This window comes from Camelina sativa, chromosome 11, assembly GCF_030686135.1.
Source record: "Camelina sativa cultivar CO46 ecotype springtype chromosome 11, ASM3068613v1".
NCBI lineage: Eukaryota > Viridiplantae > Streptophyta > Magnoliopsida > Brassicales > Brassicaceae > Camelina > Camelina sativa.
Window position 1 is genome coordinate 1,945,306 of NC_141890.1, and position 17,560 is coordinate 1,962,865.

Genomic DNA, 17,560 nt, shown 5'->3' on the forward strand with positions numbered 1-17,560 from the left:
GAAATTTAAATGGTTCTTTCTTCTCTTTCTTTTCTTGCTACTATCCGTACAGTAAACGACGAAGGCAGTAACCATTTACCTTATCTTACCTCTTAATTGAGGCACGGCTAGCTTTGTAGAGATCATTTCATCACTAGATTGTAGTATCCGATGCTTATTTTAAACACATGAGATTGTTAGATCATGTTTGATGCTTCTTTGTGATCTCCATCCATTTTGATTGTAAATCTCTTTTTATATGATAGGTTAGTGATGATATTTCTTTTCGTAGATACCATATATGTCCAAATCATTTGGTAATGTCATAAAAAGAAAACACAACCCCCACTTCATCGATTCTTGCCATTCTCGTTGTTATGGCTCTTATATCAAATTTGGTAATATTGCAATCATCTGAGTGATCTCTTTGGTTACATTTGGCTTGTGTTGAGCATCTGTTAACAAGGATGGAAACTAGTGCATGCAACCCTTATTAGTGAATATATCAAAACCCTTTATATGTCCTCTTGATGCTCTTTTTTGTTTGATACTATATTTTTGATGCTCTTTAATTGCTTAATTAGCTTTAAAATTTTACTCCCTCAAATGAGAAGAAAAATATCAGAGTATTACGAAGAAGTACTTTTGGCTTAATAGTTAGAAATTAGGCCTCCAAAACATGTTCCTCCCTGGACCGCGTGACCACAAAAACATGCTTTGTCAACCTTAAGAACCGAACCTTGTTAGGTTATAGTATATTGATTTCGTCATCAAACCAGTCAATCGTTATCTTTTATATGTATAGGAATCTTTGCTTTGTCCTTCTTTTCTTAAACGGGTTAAGAAGATTGGTTGATTTAAACCTTAGTAAACTTGAGCAACTACTTTTCTTGCACACCATTCCTTTATAAAGATATCCTGCGTTTGGCGCATGCATACAAAATTTTACGTGGGTATAAAACTGTAAAGCATGGATTTAAAACAAAGAATTGTTCTATTATATTTGACAATCAAATGTTTTTTAATAACTAATGTATATATATGTAATATATGTATTCGTAAATTTATATGTGCTTCATACTTTCTAAGATATTCTTATGTTATTTGTGAATATGATAAGGTAATCAACGTGAAAAAAAGTTCTCTATAAATTCATTTTTACATGCATAGAGTTCTCCAACACACTAGCTTGTTCATAAATTTATTTTTTCTCGTCGTTTTTGTTTTATGCATTACTAAACTGGAGTTAAAATATGCATGCATTATACAACCACGGACGAGAATGGAAGAGCAAAATAAATAATTAAAAAAAAAAACAGTACCTTTTCGAGGATATTCAGGTGTTCTTATTTATTTTTCTCACTTATTTAACATTGAGTGGGTAACACAAGTGGACGAATTCCAAATCTTGTGAAGATCTCGTCGATGACATCTGCGCCTTTCTTACGCTTCTTCTGCTCCTTTGTTTTGGACATTGTTTAACCTCTCCGATTCCTCTCCACTCGGTGTGTTCTTTATTTTGTACTTAATGTTTATTATAAGAAATATTTATATATTATAATAACAAAAAAGATGAAGATATGGACTGTATTTCTTCTCCCTAAAAAGTTATAAAATATCAGCTCTCGTAACACTCTTTGGTCTCTCTATTCTAAGCTTTCTGATAAAACATTCTTTTGGCAGATACTCATCTCCTTTCAACTTCACTTGCCCACTCAACAACTTGTCCTCTTGGAATATTTTTTTGGACTCTTCCATTTGGATCCGTACCTTCACGTCTACGCTTCATTGCTTAAGGTAAGCACTCATATATATTAGTTAATTACTCTTCCATTATGAACGGTATAACTATTTCGCTACAATAAGTTGTTTTCATGTCCGGTTTTGTCTAGTCATGTGATTCTTATACCCAATTTTCTACCCATAATACGTTGAGTTTACAAGATGAATCGGTTTGGTTATGTTAGACACTAGAGTTAGTTCTATATGAGCCGAACCGGTTTAAAATGATCATAATTTAATTTGGTAACAAAATATCATGATTTTGTGTAGTCTAAAGAGAGTAACCGGGTCGGTAAGCTAATCAAGTAACATCTAACAAGATGTAATATTGTAATATTGAAATGGTCGGTAAGCTGATCAGTTTGATACATGCTTCTTTCAGTTAAATTTTAGAATGATTTCGCTATGAGAAGTACAGGGAATGTGGTTTCAGGTTTCAAGTCACAAAACTAATTGGGTCTTAATTTTGCATTTTATGTATAATGTGTGTGGGGTTTACTAACACTATAGATTACTAGCCATATGGACTTTTTTTTTTTTTTTTTTTTTTTTTTTTGTCAAACCTAGCCATATGGACTAATAGTAAAATTTCGTAGCTTATGAAGGTACTAATAATATTGTTTGTTGTCTCAGTCCGTAGGGGGGGACAAATTCTCTTTTTCTTCTTTCTGTGATTCGATTTCGATCTTACCTGATCCCTTTGAAGTGGACCATATTTGACGCTTCGAAGATGCTCCCTCGTAAAAGCTCTCATGTATCTAACATCTTTTTAACCACTTTGTATTGTGTTACTTCTTTTCGTGGTTAAAATATTAAAGAATTCTCATGGCATTATTATGAGGGCTCAAATTAAATGCAAATCGAATTTTTTTTAAGGGGTTATTGTGTAAATGGACCTTTATTCTTCTAAAACTTTTAAATTGGGTATTTTTTTCCATACTATCGGTTTTAGGCATTTTTGGGCAAACCAAAAATACAATTTTAGCCCTCTCTTCTGTATCTTTTTCTTCTTTCCCTCTTGGCCGATGAAAACCCTCGCTTCTTCTCCCGTAAATACTATGGCTTCAATGAATTCGATATATCTCGATTTGGATGAAGGAATCTAAACCCTAAAGGGATAGTATCTTGTGAACCCAAGGGATCCAATCACAAACAATTATCAGATTAAAATTTCTAATATTTCCTTCTCTGACCAAAACGCAAAACTTCTCCACCACTACCACCCGACCACCGGATCTCATCTTTACCACCATCACTTTCATCGGATTTCATTATCACCACCATTATTTTGTTTAACGAATCTCACCGTCTTCACCACCATCTCCTTTCACCAAATCTCATCATCGTAAACACCATTTCGGTCGCCGGATTTCATCATCGCCACCACTCTCCACCGGATCACATCTTCACTACACACGTTCGCTAAATTGAGAAAAAGAAGTAAGGATAAAATTGTCTTCTCAGCATTAAAATAAATGTCTAAATCTGTAATCATGAACAAGTCTTAATTAAATAATACTATTCTTCAAAATAAATGTTAATTCAATTAACTCATTATTTAATTACCATGTTTTATGTTCCCGAACCCGAATCCACATATTTTGATGTCATCATACACATTTTTTGGGAGAAAATGTTCTAAAAAGAAAATTCATTTATTTTGCCTCCTGCCACAGCACGGAATTGTCCGGAGACGACTATTTTGGCTGCAATATTGTAAGTAAAAGTAAAAGCCGCCAATCAGTTTGAATTCACCAAAAAAAAAACGAAATACGTGTACAAATTTCTGTTTGTTACGGACATGCATGTATGTATGTACCAATTATTCTAACGTTATTATATTTGACTGAAGTTTAAAAGTAGGATAGTATGACTGCGGTAAATTGTAATAATCAAACTTCTTAAATTTGTTGAACGATATAATTCCTTTGATCATTATCCATGTTAATTCAATTTTCGTGTGGGATGAGTGACGCAAATGAATATGTGCCTTACAAGAAATTAAATGAGAAAAATATCTCTAAGTAGATCCGAATAAGATAACACAAAAAAGTACTACCATATGTTAAGATTAGAAAAGACCTATAACATAAATTTCGAAGAAGTATCTCATCTCTCATCTTGGAATGAATGTGTGGTTTATTACATCGAAGACTTATCAAAAATCTTGAGCTCAATCCAATTTTTCGGCGATGGCTAAAACTTTCTCATCTTTGAGTTAACAATATCATAAATTCTTCTGTCGACTGTTTATTTTATGTAAAAAAACTAAGAGCACGCAAAAAAAAAAAAAAAAAAAACTAAGATTGTAAAAAATATATCATACAGACATCATCGATGATGGAAGTTGATAATGATATATCTCTACGGCCTCTAACTGTCCATTAATTTATACCGTAAGTGGGCTTTAGGTCCATTATCATTATCTTTTCATGGGCCTAATAGCTCTGCCATGACCAGTTGTCATTAACACCACGTTATAACTATTTAATGTATGGCAAGCTTGATTATTTTAAAATGTAGTTATTTTAAGTATTCAAATAATAACTTATAATATATTATTTAATATCTTATAATATAATATTAAAATAAACTAAAAATAAGAGCCCGAATGATCGAATCATATTTAAACAATATTTTTCCTTCACGCCTTTCTTCGTAAAAAAAATGAAACTGCTTAATATATTTTTGTTGTAGAAAATGCTCTTGCATCTAAGTATTTAACAGGGTTAGCGTAAGATGTACTTTCATTCATCTACCCTATACATCGTCTGTTGAATTTTATGTCTACTACCAATTCTAAGTTCTAACGCGTGCCATACCAAATCTTGAAAATTTAATTAATCTTGATTTGATAATCATGTGGGTCAACAAGAAACATCAAAAATTATGCTAGTGTATTATCTCAAGTCACTTGCAATTTAATAAAACTTTGTTTTTGTTATGAGACTCAGAGTAGTTTTCACTTGTCAATGAGTGGGTGGGGCTGATCATGTTATATATAATTGGGGACATCATAATGTTGCCAAAAAACTTAAATATATTTACTAAAGAAAAAATTATCTGTCTTTCCTGGTGCGTATGTGTCATGGCTTCTTGGAAAATGACTGGTCAGTCCGTGTCATTTATATTTACAGAGAGGCTAATCGTCTAGCTGATGGATTGGCTAACCATGCTTTTTTGTTACCTTTAGGTTTTCATTCTTTAGATACGGTCCCCCTGAATTAGATCAGGTTTTTTGAGAAGATGAACTGAGATCTTTGTTCCCACGTTCTATTGTGTTGTAATTTTAATAAATGCTGGGAGACATTAATCCCCCGATCCCTTACCAAAAAAAAAAAAATTACCTAACTAGATATACATATACCCTAATTCTGTGTTACTAGATGGAATTTATAAACAGAAAAAAAAACTCTTCTCTACTATATTATCATTAGTGTGGGTTAATTAAATTTATATTTGGAAAACCCAAACGTATATGCCTTATGTATATTTTAGCTGAGTATATCACAGTCAAACTTTTTATTTTGATTTGGCCAATGGGGATTTTATGTCCCCTAATTAAACCCTAAACTCTTATTTTGATTTGGCCAATGACGAGGAGTCCTTGCCTACGCGTCGGGATATCGATGTTGTGTCTCTATTACGACACACCTTTATCAATCTCTTTTTATTTTATTTTATGTAGATAACAACTATAGACTAGTATATGGCTATATGCTTAAAGAAAAAGAAGCGTAGAAATATAAAATCATTATATTTTGAACCCAAGATAACTACTACCAAGTACCAACTACTGATAATATTTTACACCAAGTGTGGATCACTCATGATCTATCGTCAAATACATAGAACAATTCTCTAATTTTGATCTAGATAAAGCCAGATAACGCTCTTTTGAACTTTCCATGCTTGAATATTTCTTACAATATTACCATTACTTGCCTTCTTTTAGAAAAGATACTCTAAAGTTGGACTAGTCAACAGATGGCGACGAACAGGTCCTTCAGAAATGTTGATAGTTTGCGTTTTTTGCGAAGGATGTGGTCACAAGAAAGTACTATATCCCTCTTTCTAATGGCATGTGATGTGACATAAGAGTGATTAAACACACTTATAATTAATTGTTGGATTATAGATTTTCCCGATATTTTGGGTTGAATTCAAACTTTTTAATAAGTGTAATTGTTGGCCCAAAAAAAAAACACCAAAACTGTTTCGCAGTAGTAAACGCCAAGCAACATGTTGCATTGTTGATTTGTTTCTATTTGGGATTGACATTACCCAGTATATTCGGTTTGTGGAAAATATATTGCTGTTTTTTTTTCTATGGAAATATATTGCTATATTTGTAGTTTTTCTTTTTTTTTTACTATCTATCCTCGTTATTTTTTTTCCTAACTTGCTATGACCCAAAAAAAAATGAACTGAAATAAGTCTGTCTTGGTAACTATTAAAGATTCTGGGTAATTTTGGATGATTTTTCTGGTGATAATGTAGTATTTTTTTTGTCTTGATCCACCCAGGGACCCAATGTTGGTGATAATGTGTTTTTTCTTTAATTTCTTGACCATGATGCAAAATGTGAAAAAAATATATGATGCAATCCAATAAGCCAAAACATAAAAATGTACATGTTGTGAGTTTGAATTGTGTTCGGTGTTTTTGTGCTTGTGTCTAATAAAGCTTTCTTAAGACTCTCTATATATATAGAGTAATAATACACAGAAACTAGCTAGGATAACTATCTTATGCAATGGATCAATACAAAACCCCCGAAGACGAACTTAAAAAAAAAAAAGTCAAACTTCTCGTTTTGGCTATATTACATTATAATCATTGTTTTGACTACGAAAAATCAATGATATAGTTCAACTTTCGATAAATTAGAATGAATCCCAACTCTACTACATACGTATAATTGAAATCACTATCTCATGTTTCCATAATAAGAATCAACCCGCACTCTACGATGTGTATAATTGAAATCATTATTATTTAACGAAGAAGATAAAACCACACTATTAACTTAACCAAAACAGTAGTCAAACTTTTTTGACTGGAAAAGATCGAAACCAACTCTTAATTATCTAGAAAAAAAACAATCTTAGTTACATCACTATCATCATCATCAATCTTTATTAGAAAGAATGGTGAAAATCATTAGTTTTAAAATTAATACGATTAGAAAAGCAAGAGAAGGAAGGAATTTATTCAAAAATATATATATTTCCTCGTTAAAAAAAAGAATAAAAAAAGACTTAAAGAAAAAAAAGAAAAGAAAAAAAGCATGTCAAATAGAAATAAATTACTATAAGCATCAAAAATTGTTTGCATGTGGAATTGACCTAAGACCATAACAAGCACTCAGACCTCGTCCCTTCAATTTAGTCTGCGCTTCGACACGGCACTCTTATTATTTACTTTACTTATTTATGAATGTTTTAATTAAAAAATTTAATAAAAAGAAACGCGGTGATGTAGACACCGTGACGGCCCAATTACCGTCCTTAGACCATCATTACTGGCAGTTCTTTTATCGATACTCTTATTAAAAAATAATAAAAAGAAGAGAGAGAAGAGGATAAAAGAGAGAAACGTTCCTTGGCAGAGTAATCTGAGAACCGATACTCTCAACAAACAAAACAGGTGTCATCTGTTTAGTGGAGCAGATTTAAAAGATAAATAAATAATAATAATTTGTAAAAAAGTTAATTTATTTTTATTTTTTGAGGAACGATTAGGGGGTTACTCGAGTAAAGATGCTCTTAGGCTCAACGGTTTAAAATCGATTGTCATCTCTAAAAGGCTGTCACTTTTTAAAACACTCACAGTCCTTTTTCTTCTTCTTCTTCTCCTTCTTCTTCTTCTTCATAAATCTCTCTTCTCTCTCTTTTTTTTTTTTTTTTTTTTTTTATTTTTTTACCAACCATTATTCTTTTCTTCTTTTTCAACCGATCTTTGCACGAACACACCTTGAAAGACTGATCCTTTTTCTTGACCCAGTTGAAAAAGTTTGTGCCTTTTTTCTTCCTTTAAAAAAAACAGAGGATTTAGGGTTTGTGTTTGGATTTTTAGAAGAGAGAGGAAGAGTTATGCTCAAGGTTTTACCTGAAGAAATTATCGCTTTTTTTTATCATCGGTTCTTGTTTCTCTTTCTGACTTACGGTGGATTTGCTAGAGAAACACTCTGATTTTGTTCTTGAGAGCTCTGCAAATATATATATATATATACGCTGTGGTAGTGTGGTTCTAGTGCAAGCAAGCAATTCTTCAATTGAGTTGCTTTGGAGTCTCTTGACATAATAAGGTAAGTCAATTTTATCCCATTTATATCTTCCCTTGTTACTAATGCTAGCTTGAGAGATGTTCTTAAAAGAACCTCTTTTTTTTGTGTGTGTGTGTTTTATCAGACTTAAAGAATTTAGAAACGTCCTGATTAGATGGCGATTGATTACACTGACCGGATGCATCACTCTTATAAGGTTTGTGTTGTTTGATCAAATATATCTCTTGTGATGATTGAGTTTTTATGTCTTTCAAGGTTTGTTATTGTAATGACTTGTTTTTGTTGCTCTGTTTCAATTGTAATGACTTGTTTGTGTTGTTACTCTGTTTCAGATACACTCTTCCATGTGCATAGAACTGAAAAACGTAGTTGATAGAATCATGAGAATCGTTCCTCTTATAGAAGATGCTCGACCTGGTTGCTCCTCTGGCATACAGACTCTTTGTTTACTCCACAAAGCTTTGGCTAAAGCTAGGCTCCTTCTTCAATATTGCAGAGAATCCAGTAAACTCTACATGGTATGTTTTACAAAATCTCAACTTTTTAACACATTTTTATTAGTTGATTATGGGTCACTAATCCCTTGTTTCATCTCTATATGGTCTAATGTGTTTTAGTTCTATGCTTCAATCTTCAGGCAGTAACAGGAGATGCTATACTCGCTAGAGGTTCTAGCGCAAAAAAATCATTGGAGCAATGCTTAAACGACATTCAAAGTATGGTACCGACTGTTTTGTCTATCAAGGTTTGTACCAAAACTATGTTTCTTCTCTCGTCTTTTCATCTAGAAAAATTACAAAATCACTGATGGGGGTTGTTTCACTTGCAGATAGCTCAGATAGTCCAAGATCTTAAATCAACTGTGTTGACTCTAGAATCATCTGAAGAAGAAGCTGGGAAAGCTATTAGAGAATTGATGCAACGTAGCACAACTTCTTCTGTTTCTTCCGTTGACAGCAACAACGGTTTCTGTTTTGCAGCAATACAACTCCAACTTTCAACACCTGAAGCCATTGCGATAGAGAGAAGATCCTTGAAGTCGCTTTTGGCGAAATTAAAAGAGGGTGAAGTGGATAAGAGACAGATTCTCAAGTTTCTTCTCTATCTCCTGAAAAAGCATGAAAGAAACATTTGTGAAGAGAACTCTTTCTCACACCATCAGTTCATCAATGATTCTCTACATGCTAATGCTGCGGAACCCGAGTATTCTGAGGAACACAGTGCTACAACATTTCCCGAGCAATTCAAATGCCCTCTTTCTCTTACCGTGATGTATGATCCTGTCATCATTTCCTCAGGCCACACCTTTGAGAGGATGCGGATTCAGAAATGGTTCGATGAAGGCAATGTTTCTTGTCCTGTATCAAAAAGGAGACTGGATGATTTCACATTGGAGCCTAACTTAGCGATCAAGAATCAGATATCAAAATGGTGCGCGAGGCACGGTCTTGATGTCCAAGATCCAGCGATGAAGGACACAAAGGCTTCTCACAATATCGACTTCTCTGTTTCCATTGCTAGTTTCGGAAGTTCTCTTTGCAATATCCCTGATCTTGGCGGCCTTTCGATTGCGGATTTAAACTCGATCTGTTCCATTGATTCGCCATCCTACTCTAAGATGTTAAAAGGTGGTTACTTTACGCCAATGCAGCGGATAGATTCTTCTGCTTCAGGGGAGAGTGTCACAGATTCTTCTAGTCACACCGAGATTGAGATAGATCCCTTATGTGGACTCACTAACCTTCCATGGGATGCACAGATCAAGGTCATTGAAGATGTGAAAAGTCGTTTTGAGCACAGTACCCGCGCTTTTCGGTCAATGTCACCGAGTAAATTTCTTGAGCCACTTATCACATATCTGAAGAATGCTCTCGAAAGATATGGCACTGCGGGAGAGATTATAAAGGGTGGATTGGATTTGTTGTTGGCATTTCTCAATGGAAACAGGAAGGCTATAGAAGCTTTAGAAGAAGAGGTTTTCAAAATGTTTTCAGTCTTTCTCGAGTCGGAGGTAGTAGCTGAAGAAGCTCTGAACATACTTGAGGTTGTCTCCAGCCACCAGCAGGGTCTCTCCAAGATAACTTCATCAGGCTCTCTCTCTTCCCTCTTGAAGATCGCAGAGTCTCAAGCAGAACATCTCCAAGAACAAGCTATGATCACACTCAAGAACCTTTCATCAAGCAGTGAGATATGTCTGGAAATGGTATCTCTCGATTTCATCCAGAAGCTCACATCTTTCTTGCAACGAAACATGTTCTGCAAACACTCGATCATTATTCTGAGAAACCTCTGCAACACTGAGAAAGGTCGGGTTTGTATCACCGAAACTCCGGATTGTTTAGCTTCCATAGCTGATCTACTCGAGTCAAATGTTCCAGAGGAGCAAGAGAATGCAATCTCCATCCTCCTCCAGCTCTGTGTGCAGAAGATCGAGTATTGTGATCTTGTAGTGAGACAAGCAACTGATATTTACTCATCTCTTCTCTTGATATCCAACAATGGAACCGATGAAGCTAAGGTGGGAGCATCGGAATTGCTTAGAGCTCTTGAAGAAGTAGATTCCGACAGAGAAGAAGAAGAAGAATCATCCAGACCAGAAGAAGTAACAACTGCTTCAACTAGTTCACAGGTTGTTACTTCAGTTACTCGTCAGGAACCTATCATAACAACAATACCAGCTCCAAAGAGATCTGGTCTTCCAAAGAAATCTAGTTTTTTTGGATTCAATTTCTCCAGTCTCAAGAAGAAGAAAGCATAGTTACAACAAGGCACAAGTTTAATTAGGCTCGTTTTAACTTAATTTTTTTTTTGAGAAATTTCATTAATTTCTTTTGGTTCTCTGCTTGTTGGCTTAGCTAGGTTTGTATATGTTGATACCAGGCCAAAAATGCCTCCATTAATACAAGTATAGTTGTATAATTTGTGAAAAGGATATAGTTGTGAGGAAAATAGCTTGCATTTTTTTGGCATTTTTGTCCAACAATAAAATGTTAAGCATACATATATAAAAAATGTTCAGCTGGAATTTTCCTTTTTTTTTTTGTTCCATTTGATAAATTTTATATAATCTACAATGTACAACAAGGAATTGTTACGGCCACAAGAATTTTCCACTTATACATATCCCCTGGAATATTTATCTCTATAGTATGAAGATAGTATTGAAAGATCTTTTTGGATTGGGTTCCTTTGTCTTTCTGGTTCAAATTTCAGATAACGTAGATAAAAAGGATAAGACAATAAATAAAAAAACTCTTTCCCTAACTTTTTACTTGAGGCTGAAGAAATTGGAAACGGAATCGGTTCTGAAGCTGCTGTAAAGACATTGTGAGTTAGTTTCCCAGCTTGAAGATGTCTGATCTTTCTGCAGAAAAGAACAAGGAAAAAAAAGCTACTTCACGGACAAGTAACAAGAATTTGAAAATAATGAAAAGGAAAAAGATTATTACAGCGCCGAGAGATGTGGTTTGGTTTGCGTTTATGACTGCGTAATCCAGAGATCCTTGCTGATGTAAAGGAAAAGATCTAAAATCCGCCATCATTGACTGCTTCGAAACAGCTTCTGGAAGTCCTGTGAAGTAAGCCTGAAACTAGATTTTTAACCTAAAACAAGTCAGTAAATGCGGAAAGCTAGGTTAATTCTTACGATGAAGCTGACGTTAATTCACCTGTTTTGCGGATAATTCATCGATATGAGACTCAAGTTCTGGGTTAATGACAGAGAGTTTCATCGACAGGAACTCGACTTGCTGTTGTAGAGATTGGACATAGTTGATGATCTCATCAAGCATACCGGCTTTTCCAGTAACTTTGTTGCATCCTGGAACAATATCTTGAAGACATTTCATCTTCTTGCTTATCTTTTCTCTCCTTGCCTGCCAAGATCCCACCACAATAAATCACTCTGATAAAACCCTAGAAAGTAATTTCTCTGAAATCTCTGTAATAACAAGTTTGTTAGTTACCCTTTCCGCTAAGCTATGTCTGTCTGTGGCTTCACCTCGTCTAGCTCTCACATGGATGTAATCTGGTTTCTGAATCTCTGAAGATGTCTCTGTGTTGCTCATGTTTGATTTTCCTTTCATGCTTGACTCTGTTTCAACCTCTGCTTTGATCTTCTTCTTCTCTCTCTTCTCTGCCTTACCCTTAAAAACCAAAAGCTGAAACGATCAAAATCAATGTATCAAACGAAATCTAAAACCCCAAAAATTCAATACTTTCTCGACCTACAAACCTCTGGTTTTCTCTTGTTCTGCAAGGCAATGGCTCTGTTATCTTCATTGTTCTTCACTGGTTCCATATGGAAGCTGCTTGTCCTGGAAATGCAGCCATCAATAGTATCATAATCTGGTCCGAATTCTGGAAAATGTCTGAAACTCTGCAACTCATCATTGTTGTTTCCCAAATAACTCTCAACTCTCTTGAGCTCTTCTCTCCCATCTGAGCCAATTATCTGAAGAAACTCAGGTGAAACCAATTGTTGCTGTTGTAGCCATTTAAGCCTATCAAGTACAGACAAGTCCATGGAGAGAAGGTAAAAAGAAAACTAACTTAAAAGCTCTTCTTATCTTTTCCTTATGAGGGTTAAAGCAAAAAGAGAGATAGAGAGTTTAAGTTATATGTGTGTGGAAGAAAAAGTAATCCAATTGATATAATTATTCTTAGCTTTAAATAGAAAGCAACATTGACCCACACACATGAGATTCGAAATCTAGTGAGAGAGGGACAAAATTGATAAAAGTGGAGGAGGTTGGGGACAAAGAAGGTGAGATGAGAAGTTGTGGGGTCTAAATGACATAACCTACCATGTGGTCATGTCTTTATGAACATGAGATGAGGAGTCTCTTAAGTTAGTCGTTTTTGTGTCTTTTCTCTGTTTTTTCTTTTTTCTTTTTGCCCTTTCAAGTTTTTGAGAGATCTTTTATTTGGCACTAAAAATTACCAAACTAACCACTAATCAGACTTAGTATATATATACTTAAGGTTCGAAGGTATGTATTTCAGTATCTAAGGTTGAACCAAAAAAAAAAAAAAAAAATCCGTTTATAAATAAATGATTAACTAATACGTAAAATTATACAATGATTAACATATTTTTCTTTAGAATCAAGCCATTGAGTTTTTGGTTAAGACTAACTTCTAATTGTACCAATTATCCAAATTTTCTTTATAAGGATCGTACTTAGAAGAAAGATTGTTTCTTAAGCTTAAAGGTGGAAAGAGTGGGGAATGTGAATTATGAATCTTAACTTACAAATGAATAGAAACAATTGTTTGAATCATGAGCGGTTCGGGTGAGTGATATCATTCTCATGTCTTGTTGTGAATCTATACCGTGATCTTTGACCTTGTGACGTATAAAAACTACCATCTATGAATCTACAAATTATACCAATATTTTTTTATTATATTTCATATCTTAAAGAGATCGTTAACCAAAAACAAGATATATCTTAATTAGAGATAGATCATCTCATAGTTTATTTAACAGAAAACTAAAGAAATAATTAAAAAATCATGTGATTGGGAGTTTGGGACAAAAATAAATAAGAGACCTAAAGAAGAAAATGGGTTTGAAGATAAGTGATAGGAAGGTAGGCGACACCATTGCTTTTGATCTAAGTGTTTGGTCCCTTTACTTTGTTTTCTTTTGATATATTTAATGCATACATATTTTGGAACATTCTTCATTCTGTAGATAAGTAGATTATTGGGAGATTCTTCAATTTGAAGACATTAACACACCTATCAATCTTCCACACAAACTTTTAGGTGATTTTAACAAATTTAGGTATATAAAAAAGTTGAAACTGCAGTTGTGATATAACGTCAAGTCTATAAAATGTTTTACAAAGTTTCTTAGATCTTATATCCCATCAAGTTTGATGTAAATGCAGATTCTGGAACAACTCGCTGTGAAGAACAAGTCGTTGTACCGAACAGAGCGGTGTGCCAATCAGGAAGGTGCATTAGATCACAGACGTCCGAGTTGCTGACATGAATGTGTGAGCTGACGTGGCAAGACATGAGTGGATGTGATGATGTGTCGGGTAAAGTTGATGTTTTGGCATTGAAGATAGAGACGAGAGTGCTCTTGGAGATATGAGGAATATTCTCCACTACAAATAAGGAAAGGATAAGCTTGGGCAGCAAGCAATTTCCTTATCCTTGAAGATATGTAGAATATTCTCTACAACAAATAAGGAAAAGATAAGCTTGAGAGCAAACAGTTTCCTTATCCATTGATACTTGGAGATTCGCCTTCTAGGATTTCTCAAGTCGTGTATATATATTCTAGGAGTAGGCCACGAGCCAATTTGAGCATTCTAGAATATTGATACAGTTGTAAACTTCGAAGCCAGAAAAATAAGGCTTCGAAGGTGTGTTCCCAGTTCTCTGTGACATTAATCAGGGAGGTGATTAAGTGCGCAGAGAATTATTTTTCTTTCTCTTAGATCTACACTGGTGAGAGTTTAGATAGAAAAGAGAGAGGGTTGGTTTTCTTCTCTTAAATCTACACAGGGTTTTGTGTTAGATAGAAAAGAGAGAGTTTCAGATTCATTCTTAGTCGGGATCAATCCTATTGGGTAGAATAGGTTGAGTAAGGGCCGAGACAAAATTGTATCATTGTAAGAGATAAATTTTGTTAATAAGATTGAAGAGAAAAGCGTTGGGTTGGCGCGCTCCAAATGTTAATCAGTGTGTTGTGTGTCTCTATACCCTAACATTTGGTATCAGAGCGGATGCTTGATAAAAGAATTTTTAATCTTTTCAACATGTGAGATCTTGAGATGAGGTATGGAGAATCCACAACAGTTCATTGATGAGAACAATCCGCTGATGCTTGACGCTGAGCATTATGATGATTGGAAAGCACAAATCAGACAGATGATTCAGAGTCGCGATATGGAAGCCTGGTTCGCTGTTGAAGATGGATGTCACTTCCAACACTTACGAACATGAGAGGAGAAATTGTAATAAAGCCTTGTAAGTTGTGGACGGCTGAGGAGAAGTTAAAGGGAAAACAGAACGCTGAAGCGTTATCTACTATTTTCAGCTGCTTGCCGATAGATCTGTTCGCGATGGTGCAAGAGTGTATGTCGGCGAAAGAAGCTTGGGATCGTTTGGAAGCCTTCTTTGAGGAAACCAGAAGGGTGAAGAAGGAAAAATCTGATGTATCACCATCCTGTCATTTCAACAGTCAACTAAGCTCCCCTTGTCAGGAAGTTGTAGTGCTGAAGAAGGTACACAAGGATAAGAGACAGATGAACTGCAGATGAGAAAGAACGATCAGAAGACTGAGGAATCATTCACTCTGAAGACTGTAGAAACTCAGACGAATGTTCAAGGTAATAAGGAAGTATTGATCAAGAAGCAGTTCAGAAGGCTGAAGGGTGTACAACGCCAGCATCAATCTTCATCATCTGAATCTGATGGAGAAAAAGAATCTCAGAGTTCTGAATATCAAGGTTTTGGACACTTCAAATCAGGATGTTCTACACTTAAAAGAAGAATCGTGTTGAAGTGTTACAACCATCAAGGCTGTGATCATACAAAATCTTTTCTGACATGGAGTGATATTGATTTTCCCAAAGAAGATGATAATAATCAGAAGTCTGTTTTGAAGTCTAATGATGAAGTGGCTTGCTTATCTGTTGAGAAACAAGTCATCGCTCTATCTAAGGATCTGATTCTGCAGAAGAAGGAGAATTATGATATGATGTCTGAGAAGGAAGAGTTGCCTTGAAGAGTCTTCACGCTTGAGAAATTGTTGTCTGAGGAGAAAGTCATTTCGTCTTTGTTGAGACAACGTCTTGAGGATCAGCTAAAGAATAACAAGAGGCAGAGTAAAGGAGGAAAGGATCTGGACAAGCGGCTGATCACTCACAAAGGTACTATGATTTCAAACTGTGATATGAGCAACAATGGAGGAAACTCAAGTGGTGACATGAGTGTAGTGAACGGGTCTGTATCTGGTCAGAAGACTGCATACATAGGTCATGAAACAATTGTGCTGCAAAACAAAGGTGATGCTGTCAAACGAGTGTCTGAGTTCAACCTGCAGAAGACTAAACAGATGACTGTTGTGAACTTGCTAAGAGGGAAACTGCGTCATTTTGGTATTATGGTGTGATTGATCATATTAAGGTTGATTGCTACAAATTTAAGAATCGCATAAGTCAACTCATACGCCAGAAGAAATTCCACAAGGTTGGAAGAAGAGGCAATCAAGTCTTCTTTAAGAAGAATGATATGTTAATTGTGTTAGAAGTTGGGGCAAGATTGTGGAGTGTCGAAGATCTCATCAAAAGAACATGTTGCTGTTACTATGCTAGTCAGAGCCTCCACAAAGCTGCCTGTTTCAAGTGTTTGGATTGTACTATACCACTCACGCATCTGAAGGAGTGTCACAAAGATGTTCGAAGATACAAGCGAGCAAACATCAAAAAGCGTGACATGAACTATTGTGTTGCGCACACTGTTGATGATGAACAGACTGTTGTGTTGAAGCACTTGTTCTGATAGTGGTTGTTCAAGGCACATGACTGTGAATAAAGAAGGATACAAAACTTTGAAGAAGGCTTAGTTGACATGGTCACTTTTGGAGATGAAGCTGAAGGTAAAATCAGAGGCAAAGGTGTATCTCGTTGTAAAGATCAGCCCACTCTGGAATTTGTCTACCTTGTTAATGGTCTAAAAACCAATCTGATTAGCAGCAATCGGTTGTGTGATGAGGGTTTAGATGTTACCTTCACCGAGAAAGGATGTCAGGCGGTTAATGAGTGCCATAATATTCGAGTCGAAGGTCAGCGTTCTGATTATAGCTATTATATATGGAAGTCGCCTAATTCACAAGCAAAAGAGCTCAATCAGAAGTGTTCTATGATGCCTAGAGACATGATCTCAGAAGGAGTGCATTAACTAGTTGTTGTTAAGTGTAAGCTGCAGCAGTCATGAAACTGTGAGAATCACATCCATCAAGAAGCTGCTGGAAGGATTCAGGAGGGCAGAGTTGTTGTGTCTGCTGCTACTATCCAGAGTTGTTCGGATGCAGTTAATGGCGTGGCAAGGCAGAGCTTTGCAAATGGATTCAAACTGCAACAATGTGATATATCTCAGGCAGGCGAAGCTATAGAGGTGGTTACTATGTCTATAGACGTCGTTGCAGAACATAAGAGACAAATGTGGACAAGTTGTGGAAAACAAGGCATGAGTGATCGTACAAAGCTCTAAGGAGAGTTTGCTAGATGCAACACCTTCACTTCAACACGAGGTAATCAGAAACATGATAGGGATTGCCTTTGTGCATAACTTCATGTTGTATCAGATGGATGTTAGTGGGATTGCTAGGAATGACTTCTTCAGAAGACTGTTTACTAGCAACTGTAAGGTTTTGAGATATTCATATACCAATGCGAGTATGCCAAAGGTTGATCAGTGCATGTGAGTAACCAAGGAGTGAAGATGAAGCCACACCTATGAGAGTTGGAAATGTTCTATCTTAGAAGA

General features: G+C 35.4%; 2 protein-coding genes and 1 pseudogene across 5 annotated transcripts; 1 reads left to right on the forward strand and 2 right to left on the reverse strand.

Moving 5' to 3' along the window:
• Nucleotides 1-1,338: 1,338 nt before the first annotated feature.
• LOC104727547 (uncharacterized) lies at nucleotides 1,339-1,737 on the reverse strand (annotated as a pseudogene).
• Nucleotides 1,738-7,531: 5,794 nt separating this feature from the next.
• Nucleotides 7,532-11,062, forward strand: LOC104721119 (U-box domain-containing protein 5). Its single transcript, XM_010439032.2, has 5 exons — nucleotides 7,532-8,071; nucleotides 8,175-8,246; nucleotides 8,383-8,568; nucleotides 8,688-8,795; nucleotides 8,880-11,062. Exons 2-5 carry the CDS (start codon nucleotides 8,205-8,207, stop codon nucleotides 10,806-10,808), a joined length of 2,265 nt encoding a protein of 754 aa, XP_010437334.2. The 5' UTR covers nucleotides 7,532-8,071; nucleotides 8,175-8,204; the 3' UTR covers nucleotides 10,809-11,062.
• Nucleotides 11,063-11,138: 76 nt separating this feature from the next.
• On the reverse strand, nucleotides 11,139-12,743 carry LOC104721120 (transcription factor BEE 2). 4 transcript variants are annotated; one of them, XM_010439035.3, is made up of 5 exons: nucleotides 12,285-12,743; nucleotides 12,016-12,195; nucleotides 11,719-11,925; nucleotides 11,500-11,640; nucleotides 11,139-11,414 (listed from the first exon to the last, which is right to left on the reverse strand). In XM_010439035.3, exons 1-5 carry the CDS (start codon nucleotides 12,573-12,575, stop codon nucleotides 11,319-11,321), a joined length of 915 nt encoding a protein of 304 aa, XP_010437337.1. In that variant the 5' UTR covers nucleotides 12,576-12,743; the 3' UTR covers nucleotides 11,139-11,318. The 4 variants fall into 4 exon arrangements, with proteins under 4 accessions (XP_010437337.1, XP_010437338.1, XP_010437336.1 ...); XM_010439036.3 differs by having other exon boundaries at nucleotides 11,207-11,414; nucleotides 11,500-11,634; nucleotides 12,285-12,695; XM_010439034.2 differs by having other exon boundaries at nucleotides 11,207-11,414; nucleotides 11,500-11,634; nucleotides 12,016-12,210; nucleotides 12,285-12,694.
• Nucleotides 12,744-17,560: the final 4,817 nt, after the last annotated feature.

Excerpts from the sequence above, each read along its gene's own strand:
- LOC104721119 (XM_010439032.2), top strand. The coding sequence starts at position 8,205 with ATGGCGATTGATTACACTGACCGGATGCATCACTCTTATAAG. Across the intron at positions 8,569-8,687 it reads AATCCAGTAAACTCTACATG|GCAGTAACAGGAGATGCTAT; the intron begins GTATGTTTTACA and ends TTCAATCTTCAG. Across the intron at positions 8,796-8,879 it reads CGACTGTTTTGTCTATCAAG|ATAGCTCAGATAGTCCAAGA; the intron begins GTTTGTACCAAA and ends TTTCACTTGCAG.
- LOC104721120 (XM_010439033.3), bottom strand. The coding sequence starts at position 12,575 with ATGGACTTGTCTGTACTTGATAGGCTTAAATGGCTACAACAGCAACAA. Across the intron at positions 11,926-12,015 it reads GACATAGCTTAGCGGAAAGG|GCAAGGAGAGAAAAGATAAG; the intron begins GTAACTAACAAA and ends GGATCTTGGCAG. Across the intron at positions 11,641-11,718 it reads ATGAATTATCCGCAAAACAG|TTTCAGGCTTACTTCACAGG; the intron begins GTGAATTAACGT and ends TTAAAAATCTAG.